The sequence below is a fragment of the Aulonocara sp. 'chitande type north' Nkhata Bay genome, linkage group LG22 (assembly GCF_057382095.1).
Source record: "Aulonocara sp. 'chitande type north' Nkhata Bay isolate Kocher_YH1m ecotype deep benthic linkage group LG22, A_spYH_male_GT1.1, whole genome shotgun sequence".
NCBI classification, from domain to species: Eukaryota; Metazoa; Chordata; class Actinopteri; order Cichliformes; family Cichlidae; genus Aulonocara; species Aulonocara sp. 'chitande type north' Nkhata Bay.
In genome coordinates this window covers 6972375-6997976 of record NC_141364.1, presented here as the reverse complement: position 1 = coordinate 6997976, position 25602 = coordinate 6972375, and the positions used below count along the sequence as shown (strand labels likewise).

At 39.0% G+C, this 25602-nt stretch overlaps 1 protein-coding gene across 2 annotated transcripts in view; it reads left to right on the top strand.

Moving 5' to 3' along the window:
• The window catches only part of LOC147303377 (class I histocompatibility antigen, F10 alpha chain), a 145401-nt gene extending 121813 nt beyond the window's left edge, over positions 1-23588 (top strand). Inside the window, exons 1-7 of one of the 2 annotated variants that reach the window (XM_086280854.1) lie at positions 11921-12021; positions 13901-14161; positions 19812-20087; positions 20609-20911; positions 21418-21513; positions 23327-23344; positions 23516-23588. In XM_086280854.1, coding sequence (XP_086136980.1) covers positions 11955-12021; positions 13901-14161; positions 19812-20087; positions 20609-20911; positions 21418-21513; positions 23327-23344; positions 23516-23562 — 1068 coding nt within the window. In that variant the 5' untranslated portion in view covers positions 11921-11954 and the 3' untranslated portion in view covers positions 23563-23588. Of the gene's footprint in view, positions 1-11920; positions 12022-13900; positions 14162-19811; positions 20088-20608; positions 20912-21417; positions 21514-23326; positions 23345-23515 lie in introns of those variants that run through there. The other variant, XM_086280853.1, reaches the window with a different exon arrangement.
• The last annotated feature ends 2014 nt before the right edge of the window (positions 23589-25602 follow it).

Below are 25602 nucleotides of genomic sequence, written 5' to 3'. Positions count from 1 at the left end.
TATTATTACAATTACATAATGCAATATATATTGTATTATGAAATACAATGAAAAATTACGTTTTTGTACAGAGTATCGGTATCTGATCAGTATTGTCGTTACCACCCTGAATTTTACTTGGTATCTGATCGGAAAGCAAATTAGTGGTATCGCACATCACTACAGAAGTCCACAGGAGCTCTCCTTTAAAATGAAAAAAGGGACATTTTAAAATTCTTTATCATTAAAAAAAAATCACTGAAGCAGAAGCTAAATATAACACAAACATAACAGTTTGCCTCCAAAAAGTGTCTGTGAATCTGGTACCTGTTTAATTAAATAAACTTGCTTTTGGCTATACACCCATAACTCTTGTGATGGGACTCAAGGACACTTGGAGTACAGTAAAAAACAAAACAAAAAACAAGCCTTATAAGTGTTGCTGCCACAGAGCTGCCCTTGCTTGCTTGATCGCTGATCTAGAACTTTCTACGTGTGTAAGCGTGTGGGTGGGGGAGGGGCGCATTGACTGGGCAGGAAAATCAAAGCCTCCATGTTCCGTTTATAAATGGATGGAAGTAGAACTAGCTAAACTGAGCTCACTAACATATCTGTACTGTATTACAGAGCACAACAACATCGCCTATAACGTGCAGTTTAAGCAAATTCAAGCAATGCAGACACATTACACCACCCTACGTCACTTAGCTTCTATGATGGCTGCCAGAGCTGTACCGTGTGTTATCGGGCATTTTCCCGATGGGCCGGCCTCTGGACACTGGATTACCATCAACTGTGACTCTCTCCTGTGTGCAGTTCCCTCGTTATCCCTCAGTGTATTTAAGCCCCGTGTTTCTGTCTGTCACTGTTGCGTTGTACCATCATCCTACACTGTATGTTCGGTCCATAAATCTGCCTAATTTATTTGTGTCTTTAGTTTAGTTAGTTTTTTCCTTGTTCAGCAATAAAGCTGTTTTTTAAGTTACGTTTTGTGTCCTGGAGTCTGAATATTGGATCCTTTTCCTGGCTTCCTGCACACAGCACATGACAAGGAATTTAAAAAATGTGGGATTTTATCACAGGACAAAAAGGGCCTGTGTCCGGAGAGATCTAGCAGTATACAAATTTATGAATCTGTCATCAATAATCTTTACGGAGAAAATATGGGGAGATCAGATCAATCACAGAACATTATATGGATATTATATGGAAATGAATATTATAAAATATCTTGTAAAATACAGATCACAGATCTGGCAAAAGGTCTTTAAAGATTTGTCTGGAAACATTTTATATAATAAACTAAAATCTGCTTATAGCTCCAATGGCAAATTGGCAGGCCTTCATGTCAAAATATGAAGGGTCAGACACAGATCCTTCAGTGGAGTGTTTTTTTGTTTGTTTTTTTATCTTGTCCTGCCTGGCAGCTTTTGCAATCAGAATAATGAACTGAATTAACGGCAGTGCCAAACCCATTTTGCTTCTCCAAGGTCAGGTCTACAAACACTCTATTGGCTCCTCTTGTTCATGTGTTTCTTTTATCTGTTTATTTATTCATTTCTATTTGTGTTACTTCAGTTATTACATTATATGTTGTATAGTGTGTCTAAGGCACGAGAGAAAAAAGGAAAGAGGGAAAAATCGAGAAAATATAATAAAAGGGTAGAGTACAAATAGAAACGCACAATGTACCGCAAGCTGCTGCACCTGTAAAAAAAACAAAGATACAGCACCTGGAACAAAAAACACTGCAAATGCACAGATACACAAATCAATAACCTTCTTGTGGTGAGTGTGTGAGAGAGAATACCTGTGTCTTTGTCATAAAGGTACTTTAAAGGCACCGGTTTAGCTCAGTGGGATGAGCGACCCTGTGTTTTATGGCTGAGAACAGCAGGTTGAGTCCGACCTGTTGCCCCTTACCACATGTCTCTCTCTCTCTCCCTGGCTTTTGTTTTTGTTTCAGTCTTAACTGTACCTTAAGGGCTGGAACCAGAAAAAGGCCCCAAAAAACAAATGTGCTTAATTAAATTAAAGTCTGGAAGCCACAATAATGCACCCCAGGAGCCAGAGGCAAACAGAGATGGAACCAGGACAACCAGGCCATCCACAGCCCCCAAGAATACTGAAGACCTGAGGCCACACATCTCGGCTTTTTATGTAAAAACCATGTCAGCTTTGACAGTTGACTTTTCATATCCTTATAAAGGAATAAGGAAAGGACCACAGAGAGTAGCCTGCTGATCTCTGCAAGTGACTGTAAGAAACATGAACAATCTGACAGCTCCCCAAAAATGAAGCTAAAACATCTCCAAAACGTCCAGGTCATAAGCTCTGATTCCTCCATGTTAGCCAATCCATCTGGGATCAAACCAGGGGCAGATCTTCAGAGTGGGGGCTGCCCATCTGCTGTAGAGCCTCTTCAGTAAACCCGAGAAAAAAAACAGAGGCCCCGCTGCACTTTTTCAGTAAATTAAATGTGTTAGTAAGCTGTAACTGACGTCATTAGCTAAGACGAGCTGTTGAGGAAAGCCATGCTCATTAACTGGTCAATGCATATGAATGAATTGACCCTGACTAGAGAAATCACTGTGAGCTTGAAAGTTAATTAAAATCAGCTGGAATGTAAATGTGTTCTGAGCTTCTGTTGTTTAAATGTGCTTTAAAACAATGGTAACATTAATAAATATAATTAACATTTATACTATAAGGGTAGAAACAAAGCATGGATCCATTTGCATTAGTATTGATCTAATACTGACTCTAGTGCAAACAGCAGCATGTTTCAGTGTGTCTCCACATCAGTGAGGACAGTAACACCAAATCAAACGACCGTGCACTTCATTAATCCCTCATTAATGGCACATTTAACAGTTTTAGCTGAAGATGAATTTCTGAGGTTTGAAAATGTTAAATGTTTTTTTTGTAATCATATTTTCTAATATTCTTTTATGTATTTCTTGCACGTATTTTAAGACAGGTGGGAATTATGTCTCCTCACCCCCGTCTTCATCACTAATGACCTAGTCCAGTATTTACTTGGGCGTGACTTAACCAGTTAACCAATACTAACCTGTTATATGTCAGCTGGTCTATCCATGAAGATGTGATTGGTTAATTTGAATTTTTTTCTGTTTCCTGTTTTTAGCGTAAGCACACTGTTACTGTGTTACTATGACCCTGATGAAGGCCACAAGCCGAAACGCGTTGGTGAGTCAATAAAGTTGACTGACCAACGCTCTTCCTCCTCACATGTGGTCACAACTCTGCTAACAAGAGCTCAGACTGTCCCTCTGATATCCTGAATTATGTCAGGATTTATACAACTACTTCAACTCCTGAATTAAACCATGAAATTATCACTGCTGCTGCCTAAAAAAGGAAGAAACATCTTCCTTTTTTAGTTTTGTTTCTTCCTTTTTTTGTTTAGTAAAATCAGGATCAGCTGATCTTTGCTTGATGTCATCTCCATTTTTTTCACAGAGTGTTTTTTCACATGTGTTGAGTTTCTTACACAGCAATTACACATCCGGAAAATAGAACCATGGAACAAGACAATGCCTGACTTGAGAAAGTGCTGCACTGGATTGAGTTAACTGTCCTAAAGCTCACTGCCACTGCAGTAGACACTGGACTACAGACTACCATCAACTACATAAGAAGAGGATGGCCCAATTACAGTGGTAATTAACCACTAAACATCAGAACTTACATGAAAGTGAAAAGTTAGCTATCAGAGGCTGATGCCTTTTGTCATACAAGGATGCAGGAGCATCATTCCAAGGTCACAGAGAGCAGACATTTTAAATACAATATGATGGGAAACAATGACTCATCAAGTCCAGAGACGTGACAAATTAATGGGTTTGGTGGCCAAGGCTCTTGGTGGAGCTGATTATGTTAAAAGTGATATAACTGCTGATACGTTATGTTTCATGTTAAGGAAACTGCTCTATAAGTTTTGTAAGTGACTTTGGTTTATTTCATTATCCTTATGTGATAACTTTACTTGCAAATTACATGAAGCTTATAGGTGAGTTCTGTGAGGAAGATCTGTAATCACTCATTTGCCTGGTTTCCTGTGTGTTCAGGTGCTAATCAGTTCCTTACATCGGTTCCACTTTCCCACACTGTCATACTCAATGCTGACATCATCGTACATCCAGCTTGTTATCAGTGCTCACTTCAAAAGTCTGCATTCTGATGGTACGGTGGTGGCATCAGTGCCAGTGGAATTAGCAGCTTGGACATCTGAAAATAGCAACTGTCAGTACTGAAAGGTATATACAGATGTAATAGCAACATATAGTCTCATCCTGAAGTGATATTTTTCATTGAAGACTTTGCTTATTTCAGCAAGACAATGGTAAACAACAAACTGGAGCTATTACAACAGCATTTGCTGTTACCGGGTTAGACTTGAGTGAATTGTACACGTATCAGTTTCATGTTCTGGGTTGTTAGTAGTTGTACCCAGTTTTATCTTGTTTTGCTGTAGTTCCTCTGTTTCACGGTTCAGTGTGTTGTGTGAGGCTTTATTTCAGGCAATTTATTTTTATTTGGTAGGAAAGTGTAGAAAGTAAGAGGGAAGTAGGACAAGAATGAAGACATGGAGAAAATAGTCTGGGACAGAGTTGAACCGATGTCCCTGCAGAAGCCTTTGGTGGATGGGTCACCTGTTCTTTGTCCTTTTTTTTACGTGGTGTCAAAGTCTCAATGTTCAGCTGAGTTTATAAATAACTTCAAGGTGTATAGTATAATTAAATAAAGGTTATAAATAAATAAAATAATTTATATATATAAAAAATGTGTCTACAAGCGTTCTTGATTTTTACCACACAATGACCCACCAATTAACTTTATTTGGAAGGTATATATCAACATCCTTAAAGTCTGACACACAAACAAACAAGAAAACTCAGACTTTATTATGAAAACTGTTCTGTCTATGGGTGGGGTATTCCACCTACACAATCAAAAGTAAAGATTTGTCTTTTTTTGTTATTGCTGTTCAGTCTTGACCTTGTGAGCATGACTCGCATCTAAAGATTCAAAGGTTTAGGCAACAAAACAACACAAAATTGATCAGAATGTTAATCCAGAGGGAAGGAAACACAGGAACACTCTCGACATTCCTTAGAGATGGGACACCAGGGGAGACCTGTGCACAGGGAAACATACAATTAATTGCCAGAAGTCGTAGAGGACACGGTCATATATCTCAGGGATGGTTTCATTCACAAGGCAGGTCAACGATTTAGAGTTGAGTGACTGTCAGCCACTGCCTCAAGAAGGTGGGTGATGATCCACATGTGAGGAGGGCGGGGACTTGAAGTAAAGGCCGCCCACAACGATTACACAGACACAAAGCTGCCAGAGGAATATCAAGGCAAGAGAATGATTAGCCTGACTGGGCAAAGGGGCAGGACGAACTTCATGTGTTGTGATTCCTGGCACTTTTAAGACTACATTACTACTGTCGTGTACTGCGTAATTGAAGTTTATTTTCTGTTAATGTATCTCACAAAATGTCTAAATATTTTGACTCTCCTTTTATTTTGATTGCACCGACTTTTTCACAGACATTTCAAAATGAATAAAGGTTTTTATTGAGTTACAGGTTTTTTGCATGTTAACTATTGTCTTTTGGAAAACGCTTATTCAGGCTTGAAAACTTCAAATATGTTGTGAGTAAAGTGCCAAACTGAAAAGAAAGCTGTAACAATCGCAGAATTGGTCAGCAGGGGGCGCTGTAACACTGTTTATGTCTCTATAACAGCTATCCAGCTTATCATTTTCAGGGTCGCGGGGGGGGGGGGCGCCGGAGCCTATCCCAGCCAGTGGCGTGTCTACAAAATTTTTGTTGGGGGGGCAAGGTAGGGGCACAGATTTGGAGAAGGGTGGCAGATGTAATTGGCAGATAATGTTTAAAAACAATTCTACCAACCCTTAACCATAATTCAATAATCCTATAAACCTAATAACCAAATGCGCTTTTAACTCTTATTAGAATGAGATTTTAACCACTACGGTGCAAAGTTTTTAGATACTGCGTTGATAAAGTACAAGAGATACAATCAGTGCTTTGTCAGTGTTTACTCAGCATTCAAGGACATCAATATTTGCATAGTATTTTTACTGACATATAGTGCACATATGTTTTGAGCAAAAACATTTTTGAATATTAAAATACGAACACTTGTAACAAACAATTGACAAATTAGCCAGTTCCAATGTAAAACTTTCTCTGCCTGTTAAAAAAAGAAGATAATCTTCTCACAAACTGGTGTTTGATTTTGAAACAGGAAAAAAGTGGAGAAACAACTGAAAAGACTAACATTTGAATAAAACCTGAAAGCAAGTAAATACTTTCTATGCTGCCTTATGGTAAACTTTGGTAATATTGATAAAGAACAACACTGGCTGATGATGAAATACAGTCAGCTGGCATGGTGACACTGCCAGTATTAACCTGCAGGGCTGGACTGGGACAGAAAATCGAGCATTTTGACTAGAGACCGGCCCACCAGGTATTAAAGCCATAAAGCCTTTGAATGAAAACAAACCCTGTTGTGACAGTGATGTACAGTCTTTTTGGTATATGTATGATTTCTATACATTTTATGTCAGATAAAAACTTTGGTTGTACGATTTAGATAATTATTTAATAAAAGCTAGATATTTTAAATGAGAATAAGAAAGAAAAGTATTTCTTTGTGCCCCACTTTCCCTGTTAAAGCCCTACCTGGCCCCCTGGCAAAACTTTCCTAGACCCGCCCCTGCACAGTTACCAGCTGTCAGCTACTTAGAAAAGGATGCTGGTGTTATTTATCTCTCAGAAACAGTTCATAACTTCCCTTCAACTCATTCATGTCACCTAAAAGGTAAACCTGTTTCTCCATCACCTGTTCAGCTCTGATGATTCAGTAAGGACATCTCCTGGTTTCATCTTCATGTTTCCCTCTCACCACATATCTAAACAGACATCATGACCAGCAGCTTTACAGCTGTGGCTCCAGCAAACATCAGCTGATACTAGAAATTAATATTAAATAAATTCTAACAACAGCTGATCAAGCTTAAACGTGCTGCTGTTGTTTAGCGCGACATCTGCTGGTTTCCTCTTTCTGGCGCAAAGTGAGCGATAAATAAACAAGAGAGCCGATCAGCTGATCATTGATCAGTTTCATGATTGAAGTAGAAACAGGAGAGGGAGGGGGAGAGAATGAGAGAAGAAGAGGCAGCTGTGCAGCATAAAGACAGAATAAATCCAGCTTTGTGTCTTTTTTTCATTATAGCGAAAGTTTGGGACAAACTGCGTCTCTTCTCAGCTCAATACGAAACGCGTAATATTTTCTCTGAATGAGGGACCATTCCATTTTTTTTAAGGAGCCGTTGGCAACTCTACTAACTAACCTTATGAATAAAATAAAGTTCACTATCAGTAACATCATAGCAACCGAACAGCTGTATATAAACTCTGTCAAGCTGGCTAGAACGCAGTACGAGTTATTGCAACTGAGGGTAAAAAGTCAGCACAACGAAAATAAACTCCACCTAAACTTGGTTTATATCTGACCCAGATAGACTGCAGGGGCCCGTTCTTCGTACGTCGCTTACTACATCCAAGATCAAATGACACATCCAAGACCAAACCATCGCGCTAACCGTGAGCTCGCTAATCCGGTTCCCCGAACACACCTGCCGTTGACGATTAGTACAGCTGGACGCAGTAATGTGACATCACTGGGTGTCGTAAAAGGGGCTACGCATCGATAGTAGAAACATTGATCGGCAACCCGCTGATTGGTCGGCGAAAATGTCGAAGGAGCGCGCTCGGCTCGGTATTTTCCGGCAGCAGAGCAAGAACTCTTGAGTGAGGGATTTCAGGAGTTTCAGAGTCTAATTAAAACGCAAGAGAACACTGCAAAGGCTGCAAAAGCAAGGAGAGAGGGCTGGCAGAAAGTTGCTGACAAATCAAACTCGTAGGTAATTTAATAATAATAATAATAATGGATTGGGTTTATATAGCGCTTTCCAAGGCACCCAAAGCGCTGTACGATACCACTATTCATTCACTCCCACATTCACACACTGGTGGAGGCAGCTACGGTTGTAGCCAGGCTGCCATATCGCGCCATCGGCCCCTCTGGCCAACACCAGTAGGCGGTAGGGTAGATCTATCATATGACACTATATTGTCCAATATCATATGGCATTATATTATATTATAATATGTTATATTATATCCCCTTTCACATTAGAGCCACAACAGGACCCACAAGAACATGGGAACAAGTAAAAGTGGAATACAGGAGTATTCTACAGAATGGTAATATTTATCTCTTAGATTGCTTTGCATCTCTTGGCAAGGTAATACTGGCCTGTAATACTCTGTTAGTTTGTTCATAACAGCAACCAAGAAAAGGGCAGAGCAAAAAAAGACAGGTCCTCGTCAACAAGTTGGTTAAGTGAATAATACCCTCACGGGAATATCGATATCTCTCTATGAGCACACTGTCGCGCTGAGCTAAAGGATCCTGTCTATCCCGCAATATACGCTGAATTCTGAGGACTCTCCTTATCAATCTTGCACCTTCCGCAATGGGTTGGTCGCGTATACGGACAGGACATGGCTGCGACAGGCTTCCCAAATCCACCTTCGCTTTTATAGCCGTGGTCTCTCATCTTGATTACACGAAGTAATTTACAATTACTACTCTGAAATATGAATTACATCTGTAATAATCACATACATGTAATAGAATGTTAATAGTACATTTCCCTTTTTTAGGAAATGACCTGTATGTATCTGTATGAAATCAATAAATGGATCAGGTGCTGCATTATCTTTAGTTACATTGATGTTATTTATTTATGGTGAAACAGTGGTGGAATATCGCTGTTGCTTTCGTATACATGAAGCGGACATACCTGCGTGGCCGCGATCTAATCCTGTTTACATAAAGTAAACCTGCTCCCGAGCAGGTTTACGCTTACGGCTCTGTTGCTATGACAGCAAGTCCCGGATGAGCTTCGGGGAACCGAATGATCCAGGATCACGCAAAATCGTCAACAATCTAATCCAGCTAACTCACTTAGCGAGGTACGAAGAACAGGCCCCAGGTCATGACTTCTTACCTGAAGTTCAGTTCACCTGACACTCGGACTGGTGGCTGCCTCGGGGCTCCCCTTCCCTCATCCACCTGCTGGCCTCTGTGGAAGCTCCGCCATAGCCACCACCAAACGACTGAGTTATTTTTACACATCGACCTGCATCTGGCCAATCCACCACCTCTCATTGTTCATGCAGTTACAAAAAAAATAAAAAATAAGTCACCGGGCATATGCCCGGTATGCCCGATGGCCAGTCCAGCTATGTTAACCTGCAACCAAATCTGCAGCTCCATACAGCAATGTTACGACTTAGATTATATCTTATAACTCATAACTCTTATGTTAGCTGCCCTCAGTAGCAAACTGTCTGAAATATTCCACGGCTGCAATAATTCTTTAAGTGTTATTTTTTCCTTGGTATTCTAATTTCACTGAAGTTTACTAAACTCAACAAACTTAATATTACTTACCAGGACATTTATTCTGTCCTCATTTTCTTTCACCGAAAAATTGTTTCCTGCAGTGCCGTGTTTCTGCTTGGCTCTCCTACCTTTGCTAACGTGATGCACATAGTGCAGAAGCCGATGCTGCATTCACTTACACTCGGATATCTGAGCTTCACCGTGAAAACATAATCGGACATTTGATATTTGATTGAATTTTATTGTTTTGCCTTTGGGGTGGCACCTGGGGTGGCCACCCCGCTGGACACGCCACTGATCCCAGCTGTCATAGGGCAAGAGGCAGGGTACACCCTGGACAGAGGGAACCATTTGCACTCACTTTTACTCACATTCTATGGGCAGTTTGAAGTTTCCAATTAGCCTAACCCCACAGCATGTCTTTAGACTGTGGGAGGAAGCCTGAAGAGAAGCCACACAAACACAGAGAGAACATGCAAACTCCAGAAAGACTAGTGATCCTTAATTTTTTAGGGCTATCATGGTTTTCAGTTTTATTTATACCCCAAAATATAAATATATGGGTCCCACCACTTTAAAACTGAAAATCATGCCAGCCCTAAAAAAAAAAAATTGTGGTTAGATAAATATTTTTTTGATTTTGTGCATGATTAATTAGATATCTGAAAGCATTTTCTGTTACATTTTACTATTTTTAATGATACGGTTATTAGATGTGATATTGAAAAATGTCACATTGGGTTATAGGGTGAAATGAAGTAAGCTAACCAACACTAGGAAAGTCAAGCAGCTTCTTTCATTTGGACTTTGCTGTGAGTTTAATTACCATCTGTCTCTGTTTGTTTTTTGAAACCCAGACTTGACTCTTAACATCCCCTAACGTCAGCTAGGAACGCACACCTGGACCAACCCAAATCATGAAATGAGGAGGGGGGAGGGGGCTCACTGAAATTAATATTTGTTGACCAAAACAAAACTAATGTCAGGAAACAAACACGTTTATAAGTAACTTGTGAAGTAAACATTATTTAATGGTGATATGTTAAAAAAAAAAAGTTTTAAAAAAGTTAAAAAAAAGAAGACAAGCTGACTTATACTGTTTTATCCACTGGAGGGAGCCCCACACCACAACTTGGTGAAATCATATTTGATATGTACTCTACATCAGTCATTCCTCACCTTTAAAGGAGTGCTTCTAAAAATTGAGGTGGTCATCTCCGCTTGCATTTCTGTAAAAGCCACAGCATGCCACCTTGGATGAGAATATGCATTCTTAACATTTTGCTGTCACAGTTTAGCTGTTTTCATTTCCACTGACACATCAGCTCCTAAGACCACAATACTACTACCAAAGTACTACAAGGATCCGGAAAAAAGGACAGAGGGGGGATATAAAATATACCAAATGTTTCTTGAATTGTTAGCACAAGTGTATATGTTTATGTATCTAGTCGAGTTTATATGCAGTAGTGCTCACTTGTTTTCTTTCATTTTATTACTTAACTGTATTTCATGTAAGTCATTGATATTAAATATTGATTTTACAGAGGGGTGGTAAGAGTTTGGTTTGAGATTTTCCTGTTAATATTTGGATATTTTTCTTGCATTAACAATTTTTTGATTAGAAAAGCAGAATAAAATGTGCAAATTAGCTTCATTTATAGTTTGTTATACTCCTTCCCTCTAATACAAATATTTCATTTCTAACTCTGAGTGTAAGTGCATAATTTAATAATAAGTGTTTCTGCTCACAAATGTCCACGAGCACAGACATGCACGCAAAAACTGCGTGACTCCTCGCTGGCTGTAACTCACCGCGCGTGTTCACCTGGAACGTCCTCTAAGAAGACGTGTGACCATTCTGATAGCCGTCTGTGTCTGCAGGTGAATGAGTGAAGCTACATAAACAGTTAAATTAGCATAGCTTACCAGCCGTAAACCCGACAACAACACAGTGGGTGTAAACTATAAATGAAGCTAATTTGCACAAAGACGCCGTAACCTCACAGACTCCAGGGGCAATCTGTACCAAATAGCTAAACAGTGAACCCAGATTTATAATAACAACAACAACAACAATAATAATGATAATAATAATAATAATAATAAATTATACAATGTCTACCCAGCATAACATAAACTACGCCTGTCATAACATCAAAAATAATAAAGACCAGATGAACCTAACTTTAACCCTTCTCTTTATCATTCATGGTTCATACGAAGATGTTTTACTTTCAGTTTCGTTAATAACCCTAAAGGGTGCGTTTAACCCAGATTTAAGTGACGTTTACTGTCAGAGTAAATTCCTATTGGCTCAGATGGAGCCCAGTGGTGACGTACCTCCTGGTTCTCCTCGTTTTCTCCTACTTTAGCTTTGATACTTGAGCTGTGTGTTCTAGACAAGCGAACACACAAAGTCTGTTAAAGGTTTGGATGTTTATGGTCACAATGAAGGCCTCCATCTTCTTTCTTCTCCTGGGAATGCAGGGAGCAGCGGCAGGTCAGTTTGATTTGAATGTTTTTGTGTTTTTTTATATGTCAGATTTATGTAATTTGAAATACAAATGGACAGATTGTTTGTTCCCCAGAGACTTCCTGTACGCTAAACATTTAGTTATGATAGATCCTTGTAGATAATTTCAATGTTAAGAAACAATCGATCATTTTATACATGTAATTAAATCGTCTGATTCTCTCTCACATCCCTAATAATGAACATTAAAGTTTAGATTAAAAGTTACGTTTAGCTAATAAAAATAAATAAATAAGGCAAATATTAAAACAAGGCGATTTCTGTCCAAACTATTTGATGATTTCCGTCTTTAAATCGTTCATGACGCATTTTTAAAGGTTGTGACTCTGCTGTGTTTCCAAACAGTCCAACAAATAAAAGATGAGTGAGGAGGCTCGTTGATAATCTGGTGACAGTAATCAACACTGTTCTTTAAAAACGGAGAACCATTTTAATTTTCATGAGGAATCAAAAATATTTTCACACAACAGCTGATTATTAAAGTTCACTAAAGTGTATTTAACACAAAGTATCTGTTAAAATTTAAGAGTTTAATTATTTAATTATTTGTTCAGTATACGCTGTACATGTAGAGCCACATGTCATTTGATGGAATTCATTAAAAGGTAAAAGAAGGCTGCTTTAGACTGTATTCAGTATTATTTCCCAGCGTTATGCATGTGAATACTTTCTGTTTGAAGGACATGCGCACACATGATGTAACGAATTACGCCCGGATTTAAGTTCACTGTTTTTCTGATGTTATTGATTCAGTAACAGCTCAATGATGGGACTTTTGTTGTGATTTGGCGTCATATAAATAAAATTAAATAGAATTCAGATGAACTAAACTAAGTCATTATTGCTTTATAATATCGTGGAGTTACCAGCAAGAGTTAATTTTGGTATCACTGCTGAATGATCAAGAAGAAGCTGCAGGTGAGAAATCCCTGAAAGGTTTTGCAACACACTCGCTCCTCCACCAGGGGGCGCTAATGAGAAGCGTTTTAAACTACTATGTGCATTGTTCAGTAACACAAACAAACAAATCCATGTACTTTTGATAACTGAAAGCTCTCCTGCAAACCTGATTATAGAGTGAAAGATAAAATCAAAAATGCTTAAGATAATATTCCCCCAATAATATTTACTTAACATTCGTTTTTTATTGATAATATTATTGATCAAACATATTGGAAAGTTTCTGTAACAATTTTGAATGTGCATTAATTGACAAAAGTCTATGAAAATAATATAAACAAAGAAGAAGCGTGGGAAACCCAGAAAATTATGAAAAAAAAAGTCTGGACAGTCACATCAAAACAATGAAATCAAATTCATATAATTTATAATATAAAAAACGGAAACAAAAAAGAAAACAACTCACTTTAGAAGTCCTGCTGCTTGATTCAGAAAAAGGAAAGAAGAAACTTTACGGTTCATACAGCGGCTAACAAAAGCAAAACAGATTAAAAATAATGTGCACTTTCTTTAACACTGAAAATAAAAAATATAGTCAAATTAAAGTTATAAAGAGTTCAAATCATTAATCATGAAAACTGAATTAAACTAAACTGAAGGATAAAAACACCAGTTTTAAAACTTTAAAGCTTTCTGTGTAAATCAGGTTCAAACTAGAATCTGTTGCAAAACACAAAATTACAGTTTTGAAGAAAAGAGGATCAGAAAATGACAATAAACACTGAATATCTGTTCATAAATCTATTTTGTGTTTATTGAAGGGACAGCAGGATTATCACAGGATGTCTTTAATGTGCTGTAGTTTTTCTTGTTGTGTTATTTTAGAAATAATGTGATTTATAAGTCTGTGTTCCTGAGATCTCACAACATTAACTGTTTCTTACAGTGACCCACTCGCTGAAGTATTTCTACACTGGATCCTCTCAAGTCCCAAACTTCCCAGAGTTTGTGGCTGTTGGGATGGTTGATGATGTTCAAGTCGTTCATTATGACAGCAACACAGAGAAAGCTGTGCCCAAACAGGACTGGTTTGCCAGGAACACAGATCAGCAGTACTGGGAGAGACAGACTGGGGGCTTATTGGGTCACCAGCAGTGGTTCAAAGCCAACATTGAGACTGTAAAGCAGCGCTTCAACCAAACTGGAGGTTTGTTCATGTTTAATTTTTACTGATATTTGCTGTTAATGTTTTCAGTGTGTTTTGTTTACAGTAGTAAACAGGTTTGCACACATTAAATGTTTCATTCAGATTACAGATTAAAATTATTAACATAATAATTCATAATAAATGTAGAACTACAGTCTGTGAAGCTTTAATTTAATTCAAACAGCTTTAATTATCATGTTTGTATGAACTGATATAATTTTTCAGTTAACTGGTTAGTTGATCAAAATATTAAAATAATAAAGTAAAAATTAATTATATTTGAAGTTTTCTGTTTATATTTAGGATTTTTGTCTCTGAGACGTTGACGGTTGTTTTTGCTACAATTTCTCAATGAACTGATTAATCAGAAAAAAATCTCCTGCAGGATCTAAATAATCAGAGATTTATTTGTTTTACAATTATTGTGAACTAATATTTGACTTTTAATAAAAACAATCCTGGACTGAAACTCTCCTTCAGTGGAAGCTTCTAGAAAGACCTCAGGACAGTCTGGTGTGTAGTTTCTCACAGTTATACGATTTTTGTTAGAACGATAGGAGGCTGCAGAGTTTCAGAGGATGGAAACTTAAACCAGGATCAGGATCTGAGTTTGCTGCTCAGGGTCCATCTTAGTGTGTTTGTCTGTTCCTGCAGCTCACAGGAAGTCGCTCCACCTCTTAGTTTAGACGTCCCTCACAAATAATCACATGTTGTAATAAATTATAGAAAAAGAAAATATGTCAGACACATAATTTATCATCCAGAGTAGATGGTAAATGTGCTGGGACGTCACAGTTTTTACATTTGCCTCAGATAATATTTTCAGATTCCATTAAACACAAACTGATGTTATATTTAATATAAAAATGGAAAAAAGTGAAAGTAGAGACGGCTCAGTGAACATACCCTCTTTATGAATCATCTTAATGAACATTCATGTGAGAGTAACACTTTAATGTGCTGAAGATCACTGTCACGTATATTTAAGTTATTTATGAGGAAATTCACTGTTTTCTGAGATGATTTTATAAACCAGCAAACGTCCTCATTAATAACTAAATATATTTAACTAAATACATCAAATATTGTGAAATTAAGCAGACATTCAGGGGGCCTAATAGCACAAGAGTTTAGTGAGAATTAGACCAAAAATAAGAAACACAAACTAACAGACAGACGACACAAGCTGAGATCTGACATGAAAATCAGATTTTTTTTTTTTTATTTCACACTGATTTTTGTCTCATTTTTAAATGACATTAAGTTTGACTTTCAGTTTATGTTGAATATTTTTGGTCCCAGATTGATTTAATTTTTTACTAATAGACAACAGTCTGAAAATATAATGGGGAAATTAAAGCATTAAAATGTCTTAAATTTCCCATAAAGTGGCTGAAGGTTGATTATTTAAGGCGGCGTTTTTAAATCAGGTCGCTGTAAAACTCAACGAAAACCCCGACAGAACACGTCCTTATGAGCAACGAATAAAAACAACTGATTTTTTTCAGTCATTGAACTCCACTTGAGGCTGCGCAACGTTTATGAACGACGGGAAAAACAGCGTTCTTGGCCGTTCACTGAGCTCTGTGACAGCTGAGAGCGTTTTCAGGGCCTCCTGGTGGTTTAAACTCCAATCAAAGAAGGAGAGGAGACTGAATTTCACTTTGAGCATTGTGATCACATAAGTTTGTCTATTTTATCTACTGACACCAGCACCACTGACTAACAATGGGCTGTGAGGCCGTTCCCCAACTCTCCGAATGGTACTCATGTCATTGGTCAATCATCATGACAAAGTTATGATTATGAAACTGATCACAGCCCATTGTTACTCAGTCATTATGCAAATGTACCGTTTATAAGATTGGGGAAACCTGCAGTCAGCTGAGACTGAAGAAGTCACCTGGATGATGATGAAACGTTTCTCCCACAAAACGCGACGTCCAGATGAACAGAATCAACTTTTCCCCCACTTGTTTCAGAAAGAGAATTCTGTCTTTTGTTTGATGTGTTAGGTTGAAAAATCATCAGAAATGCATACTGGGATTTGTATTCATGTAAAGATTGTGCCAAAGATTGCTACAGAATCGATAAAAGAAAGCGATCATCTGGGATGATTTGGTGTCTGCACTTCATCCTTGTTGTTCCACATAAAATAAGTGTGAGGCTCAAACTGAGAGCAGCTCAGCGTCTGTGTGGAACAGCTGATTTACCAACATCATCATATTATCAAACCAATATCCAGAAAAACAGATTTCCTCTTGGACAAACATCCTTGTTGTTCCACATAAAATAAGTGTGAGGCTCAAACTGTGTTTGTAGACGAGAGTCTGTGACGAGGAAGCCCGGCGATGAGAGGCCGACGTGTTCGCAGGGATTTTATCCACAAAGTTACACACGAGGAAAACTCGGTGCTGCGACTCGGAGAGGAAACGAACAGGTGTAGCGCTCAGGATGGAGGCGGGGCTTCTGATCAGCTGTTTGAGCCAGTTTATCTTAAATGTGCCGTTTAAAGTGTGGAAATCTGAAACATTCAGCCCACCGTTTACATCGAGTTCATACGAGCTGTTTTTCTAATGTGACGTCTCCTGTTCGTCCACATGAAGCTGAAGAGCAGCCTGTCAGTGTCTTTGATGGTTTATTATGGAGGCGCAGAGCCAGCGCTGCCTCAGGGACACCAGAGATTCCTGCTTTAGTCAAAACTCTTCCTCTCAGTGAGAGAGCTGAATTTGTTTTTAACTCTTTTTGTAGGAGGGATCAGACTTAGATTCATTCTTTTCATCCTCAGTGATTCATATCCTTAAATATGGAAGCTGTTGTTTCATGGAGATATTACAAAGGTCAGATTTGGAGCGTCTGTGATGAGTTCACGTTTATTAATATTCAGGTAAAATCTGGAAGCTTTGGAGAAACTGTTCACTGCAGCAGCTCAGACTTGACCTTCATTTGTCTAAATCAGAGCGGTGTCGTCAGCTGTGCTGCGATTAACTCTCTGCCAGTGACGCAGATCCTTTTACATCACCTGATTTTACACGTCTGATAAAACACTAACAGGAAGAGGTGCAGAGAGGCGGAGCCGCCTCGTCTTCTTCCTCCGTGCAGGTTAAATCTGTGGATGTAGCAGCCATCAGTTTATTACAGCTGTTACTGTTTGTGTAGAGTTTTGACTGATGTAGAGAAATAATTACTGAAACTAAATCAGTTTAAAGGCTGAAAGATGAAACGATGCTCCGTGTATCAGAGGCTTTGAGTCCAGCATAACTGAGTCCAGCATCATCGTTGTTCTGCAGCTACGATAAGAGCAGAAACAAACTGGACGCTAACAGTCGATCAGTAAATGATCTTTGTCAGGTTGAGTCGGTGTAGTTCACCTCTGAGTCGTGGTGGTGCAGCTGCTCGTTTTCTAACCTTCAGACTTCATAAAGAAAAGGAGGCGACAGGTTAGAGACGACTTTGTGATGTTCAGATGTCAGACCGTCAGCACCTGCTGGATCCACAGCAGCTTCCTGACAGCAGCTCGACTCGCTCGCCGTCTCCCTGCAGCGTTCACGCACGCGACAGGTGGTGTCGCTCGCCCTCTCCTCACCTGCTCGCTCCACCTGTTGATCCTCTGAGCTGTTTCCTGTGGTCACTCTCTCTCCTCCTCACTGGCTCCAAAGCTGAGCTGTAAGGTGTGTGGGCGGGGCATCAAAACAGCTGTCGGCTTCATCTTCCACCATTTTATAGTTTTTAATGAGCTCACCTCTTCCGCCATTTTATAGTTTTTGATGAGCTCGCCTCTTCCGCCATTTTATAGTTTTTGATGAGCTCGCATCTTCCACCATTTTATAGTTTTTAATGAGCTCACCTCTTCCGCCATTTTATAGTTTTTAATGAGTTCATCTCGTCCGCCATTTTATAGTTTTTGATGAGCTCGCCTCTTCCGCCATTTTATAGTTTTTGATGAGCTCGCCTCTTCCACCATTTTATAGTTTTTGATGAGCTCACCTCTCCCGGGAGCGCTGCCCAACCAGCCGACCTGGTGACATAATGAGTGATGTCACGACCACATGACAGCGAGCTGGAAAATGACTATAAACAAGAATCACTTTGAATCCAACGTTTCTCTCAGAATAAATCACAACGCTCTTAATTTTGTGTCAAAGCTGTAAAATGTGCTGTTTCACGTCCTCTTTAACTCGACATGTTTCCTCACTTTAACCCACAAAACTCACAGCGACTAAATCCTCAAGTAAAAAAACTTTAATCAACCTCGTACAAAATAAATGAGACGAACTGAATTAAAAATACTGACGCTCATCTCCAAAATCATCCACAGTACAGACATAATTACATGATCACAGCCCCGTGGTATCGTCTAGGCCAACATTTGCCACTTTTCCAATTCGTCTGGTTAAGAAATGATGTAAAAATCGCCATTTAATAAATCAGGACGCAGTAAAGGTTGGAGAAAACCCCGCCAGGACACCGTATTTAGCGCCAGCGGGTGGTGTTTGAAAGCCTTCGTGTGAGCAGCCAAAGAAACGACATTTTTGGCGGGGTCTTTGAGGGCTGTGCGCGACATTTAAGAGCTGCGAAAAAACAGCGCTCTTGCTCGGTCACTGAGCTGCTTTACCCGGCGCTCAGTGACAGCTGTGAGGCGTTTTCTTAAACTATGCGGGGCCTCCTCATGTTTCTCATCCACTGTAGTTTAACTCCAATCAAAGAAGAAGGAGCGCAGACACCAACTCATCCCTCAGTCCGGTAAAGTGATCGCTTAAGTTTGACACTAGCAGCACTGACTAACAATGGGCTGTGAGGCCGTTCCTCAACTCTCTGTACGTGTTACTCAGGGCCACTGATCAATGATCGTGACAGTTTGTGTATTTATGATCGACACTGACCTCACAGCCTGTTGTTAGTGGTTTTAGCATCAGGCATTATGCAGATGTCCTGTTTCAACGTTGGGGAAACCTGCAGTCAGCTGAGACTGAAGAAGTCATTTAGATGAGCGATGAAACGTTTCTCCCGCTGAAAACACGACGTCCAGATGAACAGAATCAACCTTTTTCTGGACTGTTTGTTTCACAGAGACCGTTCTGCTTTTGTTCGGGTCTGAAACGCTGTTTTCCTCCATTCAATGTCTTAAAAAATCTGTATTAAAAAAAAAAATGCTGTAATCATTTAAAATGCTTTAAATTTCAGCATAAACTTAGGAAAAGTGTGTAATCTTCATCAGCAGCTCCTCCTTTACAGCAGCATGTAGCAGTTCCGAGCACTAAGCTGAATGAATGGCGCGGTTTCATTCAGCGTTTTAAATGTTGCTCTGTCCGGTTTCAGACGCTTATCTGACGTTAAACTAAATCTAAGTCACTAAATCCTCCTGTGGGTAAAAACAACTTTAATCAACTTTCCCTTGTACAAAATAAACGAGACAAACACAAACTGAATTAAAAATAATGACGCTCATCTCCAAAATCATCTGTTTTTTCCCAGTGTCTTTTTCTAAAATCTACATTGTTAATGATGAGTGATTTTAAAAATCTTCCACTGAGACAAAAGCAGCCATAAATGTAGATCCTCTATATGTTGATCACGTCTCTGTGTCAGTATAAGACTTTAGTGCAGCCTCTCTGGTTCACTGCAGTCTTTGTCTCTGTGTTTCTGTCAGGTGTTCACATTGTCCAGGTGATGTACGGCTGTGAATGGGATGAAACAGGTGAAGTGAATGGATATATGCAGCATGGTTATGATGGAGAGGACTACATCAGCTTTGACCTGAAGGACCAGACATGGGTCGCTCCAAAACAACAGGCTAAGATCACCAAAGACAAGTGGGACAGTAACAGAGGTCTGATCGCACAGTATAAGAATTACCTCACCCAGGAGTGTCCTGAGTGGGTGAAGAAGTATGTGAACTATGGGAGGAGCTCTCTGATGAAAACAGGTAAAATCTATGACCAGAATTAGATTGTTAACCAATAGTAATATGTCTCAGTTTATTGCTTACTATGATATTAAATTAATATAATAACACTTTGTATGGCATTTTAATACATTCTTTAAATTTCATTTAATTGTATAAACTACATCACATCAAAAATAAATCAGTATGCTTCTAATAATAATAATCTTCTTCTTTTTCAAGTTGCTCCTGGTCGTCACAGCAGATCATCTTCCACAGTTTTAGCTCTGATATACTCATTTCTAATCCTTCTCACTCCTTATGATAATTTTAATATCATCAGCTCTGTCTCCTGTATTTGTCTCAGTGCCACCATCCTCAGATATTAAATCACAACAGGTCTCACTGCCATCTTGTAAACCTTCCTTTCCACTCTTGCTCGTCTCCATCCACTCCACCTTGTCCGCGCTCTTTTCTTCACGTCTCGTCTGCACTATGCACCCCTCCAGCTCAAATACAAGTAATAGTAATAATACAGAAAGAATGAACTGTTTACTCCACAGATGTCCCCAAAGTGTCTCTCCTCCAGAAGTCTTCCTCCTCTCCAGTCACCTGCCACGCTACAGGTTTCTATCCTAACAGAGCCGAGATGGTCTGGAAAAAAGATGGAGTGGAGTTTCATGAGGGTGTGAACAAAGGAGAGATTCTCACCAACAATGACGGGACCTTCCAGATGAGTGTTGACCTGGATGTCTCATCAGTCAAACCTGAAGACTGGCACAGATACAGATGTGTGTTTCAGCTCTCTGGTGTGAACGAGGACATCGTCACCAAACTGGACAAATCAGAGATCAAGACAAATGAAGGTGAGTCTGGAATCAGGATCCGATGAGTGATAAACATGGGAAACACACACTTGAATTACTGCAATACCCTGTGGTTCATGTTGGATGAGGTAATCTGTTTGTTTAGGTTTTCTTTCTGTCAGAATAATTTTAAAACCTAAATCAGTTTAGACCAAGTTGTGTTTTTCCACCACATTTCTGTTCTTGCTGAACATTGATGAATATAAAACATGTTCATGTGTGGCCACTGTTAAGCAATTATAATCTCTGTATTTACCTGACGAATGGACAGTTTTAGAAGATTTCATAAAAAATGGGGAAAAATGTATATTTTGAAACATTGCCAATAAATTTGAGTGTAGCAATGTATTGAAATTAAATTTAATGTCCTAACTTTTATTGTTGGAATGAAAACAAACATTAGTGGGACAAACATGTAGTGACCATAAAATAAGCTGTTGTACATGATTGTTATCTGTTTGTTGAAACTTTTTGTTCTCACCTTTTGTTTGTTCTGTGATCCACAGGAAATTCCATCTACATGATCATCTCTGTTGTCGTTGCTGTGGTTGTTCTTGCTGCCATCGCTGTGATCGCATTCTTTATTTACAAAAAGAGGACAGGTGAGAAACAAGAACTTATTTACTTTTTTTCTGCATCATCTTTCTTTTCTTTTTTTTACACCTGAGCTACAGTTTGGTTGTCAGGGAACAAAATAACCACCAACTAAGTTATTGGAAACCAAACATTTCTTCTCTTTTCTTAACCATCAACTCTGCCAAACAAACACAACCAAGGCACACCTTTACCTGCATTAGAAAGGTGTGCCCTCTCCAGCTTCCTCCTCAGACACAATCGTTTCAGTTGCTTTACTCACAAAAATTATTTAGCTTTTTTTTTTCTTAGCGGCCAGGTTTCTCTTTCAGAACAGCATTTCCAAAGTTATTTTCTTATTTCATTCCTTTGTTTTATTTTATTACAGGTTTTGACAGTAAGCTCATTATAAAAACTGCCTGAGAGTAAAAAATGATCGTGGGTCGTTGAGCTCTTCTTTAAGTTAACAACCATCTCTTTAGTCTTCTGAACATTTAGAGACAGGTTGTTATTTTGACACCAGTCCACCAGGTGTTGTACCTCCTCTCTGTATTCACACTCATCGTTGTTGGTGATGAGACCCACCACTGTTCTGTCATCTGCAAACTTGATGATGTGATTTGAGCTGTACTGTGCAGTCATGTGTTAGCAGGGTGAACAGCAGTGGGCTAAACAGCCCTGCAGCGATCCTGTGCTCAGTCTGAGGACTTTGGAGGTTTTATTTCCTATGAAGACAGACTGGGGCCTGTCAGTTAGGAAGTCCAAGATCCAATTGCAGAGGGAGGTGTTTATTCCTAGTAGGCCAACTTTGCCAGCTTCTGTGGAATGACTGTGTTGAATGCTGAGCTGAAGTCAATAAACAGCATTCTGACATAAATGTCCTTTTTGTTGAGATGGGAGAGAGAAAGGTGAAGAGCAGATGAGATGGCATCATCTATGGAGCGGTTTGGGCGGTAAGCAAACTGTAGCGGGTCCAGATTCTGTGGAAGCTGAGTTTTCATGTGCCTCAATACCAGCCTCTCAAAGCACTTAGTGATGATGGGCGTAAGTGCCACTGGCCGGTAGTCATTGAGGCAGGACACAGTGGACTTCTTTGGCACTGGGATGATTTTTGAGGTTTTGAGGCATGCAGGTACCACAGCTGAGCTCAGTGATGTGTTTAGGATGTCTGTGAAGATGCCTGTGAGCTGGTCAGCACACTCCCGATGCACCCGGCCAGGTATGTTGTCAGGTCCTGTAGCCTTTCACTGGTTTACTCTGCGAAGTGTCATCCTGACATCTGCTGTGGACAGAGTACTTGGTTGTTGGGGGAGGGGGGCATCTTCCTTGCTGGCTCTTTGTTCTCTGCCTCAAAACGTGGGTGTTAGCTTGTAGCCCGTGATTGTTTGGATGCCCTGCCACATGCGCCGAGTGTCCTTTGTACTTGTGAAATGTGTGTTGATCTTATCTGCATACTGCCGCTTCGCCTCTTTGATAGCCCATGATAGGTCTGCTCTGGCTGTAGTGTAAGCTTCTCTATTTTTTGGACTTAAAGGCAGAGTCTCTGATTTTCATCAGGTTGCAGATATGTACAGTGGAGAAAAACACATTAATAAGTGCAAATGTTTCAATATTTTGACTAGAATTGTACATGAGCACATTTTGTGTGCAAGATCAGAATATATCTATAAACACATTAGTGAGTAAGCCCACTGTCTGTTTTTAACTTTACAAATTAAGTTAATCCAGATTGCAAAATGAAAATATCAAATTATGTTTCCTGCCTTGAATAATACGTGAAAAAATTGTGTTAACATTTATAACAAATTACTAACAAGATGTATTTTTTCCTTTTTACTTCAGAGAAACGTCCCCCATCTCGTAAGTTAAACTTTGTCCCTTTTCTCTAATCTCTTGTCTACACTAAATTAAAAAGGGTTTCTGTACTTTAATCTAAGCAGTCTTTCAGGGCTGTTTCCTGTTGTGTTCGATTGTTGTAAAAGTGACAGATGAGAGCAGGATGTGGACTAACATTGTGTTTCTGACCTACAGCTGTAGAGAACCCTGAAGTCCAGGAGCAAATGCTTCCTCAAGCCTAAACCACAAACAGCTCTGCACACAGTGAGTTACTTCATATTTGTATCTCAGGTTTTAGCTTTCTTTTTAAACTAATGTAAAATACTGGCTGTAGTAAAATCTCCTGTTTGAATATATTTTAAAAAGTGCTTTCGTATAACTTTAAATCATATTAAAAGAAAAATGCTTTCAAAAAACAGTTTCATGAAATGATTTAACTAAATTTAAAAAAATTTGTTAATTCCCTTCAAAAACATATGAAGTAAATATTTGACTGAATCAGGAGTATTTTAGATCTTAATGAAACTATAAGTAGGTTATTTGTGGATCTGAACAATCCTAACATTTATTGTGTTTCTTTTTTTATCTCTGTAGGTTTATGGATAAACCTACAGTGGAGCTGAAAGAAGATGTGGTTCAGCTCATTCTTCTCCATAAACTAGAATTCATTGATTGTTCACATCATAAAATCTGTTTAAAAAAAATCTAAAATATAGTTGCAGATGCTGGTTAATCAAGAAGTTTGAAAATGAGCTGGCAAATATTTAACATAAACATCATAATGGTGAAACGAAATTATTCTGAATTTGTTGTTTTCAGTTTAAAAAAGTCTTTCTTTGAAAGATTTAACAAAGATGTGACCGCCTGGAAAGACATGAAGCAATGGAATCATCACAGCAGTTGTAGTACAATCATAATTAAGCCTTTGTATGTTCATCTTAACTCAAAAATCCAATAGTTTAGTTTTTCTGGGGTTTTCTTGTAAATTGTTGCATCACTCATGAATGCTGAGATTCCCTCACTCTCAGTGATAAACGAATCATAATATATTTCTAAATTTTGTACATGTTTACTTGTGTATTTCGTAAAATTTGATTTAAAAGACAATCTTGTGTTGAATTCCAGGAGACCTTAAAAGATTTTTCTGTATGTCTGAATTTTTTTCTTAATTAATGAAGATTATGTTGTTTATTCTCTGTTGTTTGATTTAAGACATGTTTTGAGGGTTTTTGATTGTAGAGTTTAGTTCAAGTTGAGATTCTGGAGGGTTGTGTGGGTTATGTTTTTAACACATTGGTAGATGTGTTTCTGCTTATAGTTCAGGATTTTTCAAGGTTTTCCTCATTCGTCTGTAAACTTTAAAAAATTAATTAGTAGAATATGTATCAGTAAAACGGCATTGCTCTTTCTCTCCTTTTCGTACTTTGGTTGTCAATAAAGTCCCAAATAATCCAAATTGCTGTGACTTTTTTGTTATAAAATGTAAATTTAGCTACAGTTTCATGAATACGGCCTAAATATTAATGGACTAGATACAATATAACTTGTGATAGTAGCTCAGTAAGCTCAGGTGTCATAGTGACAGCTCAGGTCCATTAAGTGTCCTTGTGACAAAGGACCCCACGGACACAGCGTTGCAAGATGGTTCAATGTTTATAGTTTTTTTTTTTGTCCCCATTCTTTTGGTTGTGCAGCTTTGCAGCGGCTGTCTCTAGCACAACCCCAAGAACTGACTCACCTCCTTTTTGGTCTTGGGATGCCCTGCCAGCCTCCCAAGTGGTACTCCAGATACTGTACCTCCCTCCTTCCAACCATGCACTTCTTTGGGTTGGCCATGAGACCCGCCTGCCTCAGGGACTCCAGGACTGCACCCACTCCACATTCTCTGCCCAGGTGTCACTGTGTATGATGACATCATCCAAAAAGTAACAGAATATGCAGCGTGACGCCACAGCACCCAGTCTAAAAGGTGCTGGAAGGTGGCAGGGACTCCATCCAAACAGAAGTGTGACAAATTACTACAAACCAAATGGATGAAATTTGACTGAGTCTAGCCCCTCTGTTGTACAGGCGGTGCTGATGTTCCTGGGCATGGAGCAAATTTTCCCCCAGAAAATATGAAGCTTTGCTCTCTGGTCCAAAACATATTGAATCTCATTCTTAGCTGGGCTTGGACTTTCCTCTGAGTTCTCCTTAATTAGTTCCAACACCTCCTGTGGCTTCCTGCTGAACAATAATTCAAAGGGAGAAAATCCTGTGAAAGCCTGGGGAACCTCCTGCAC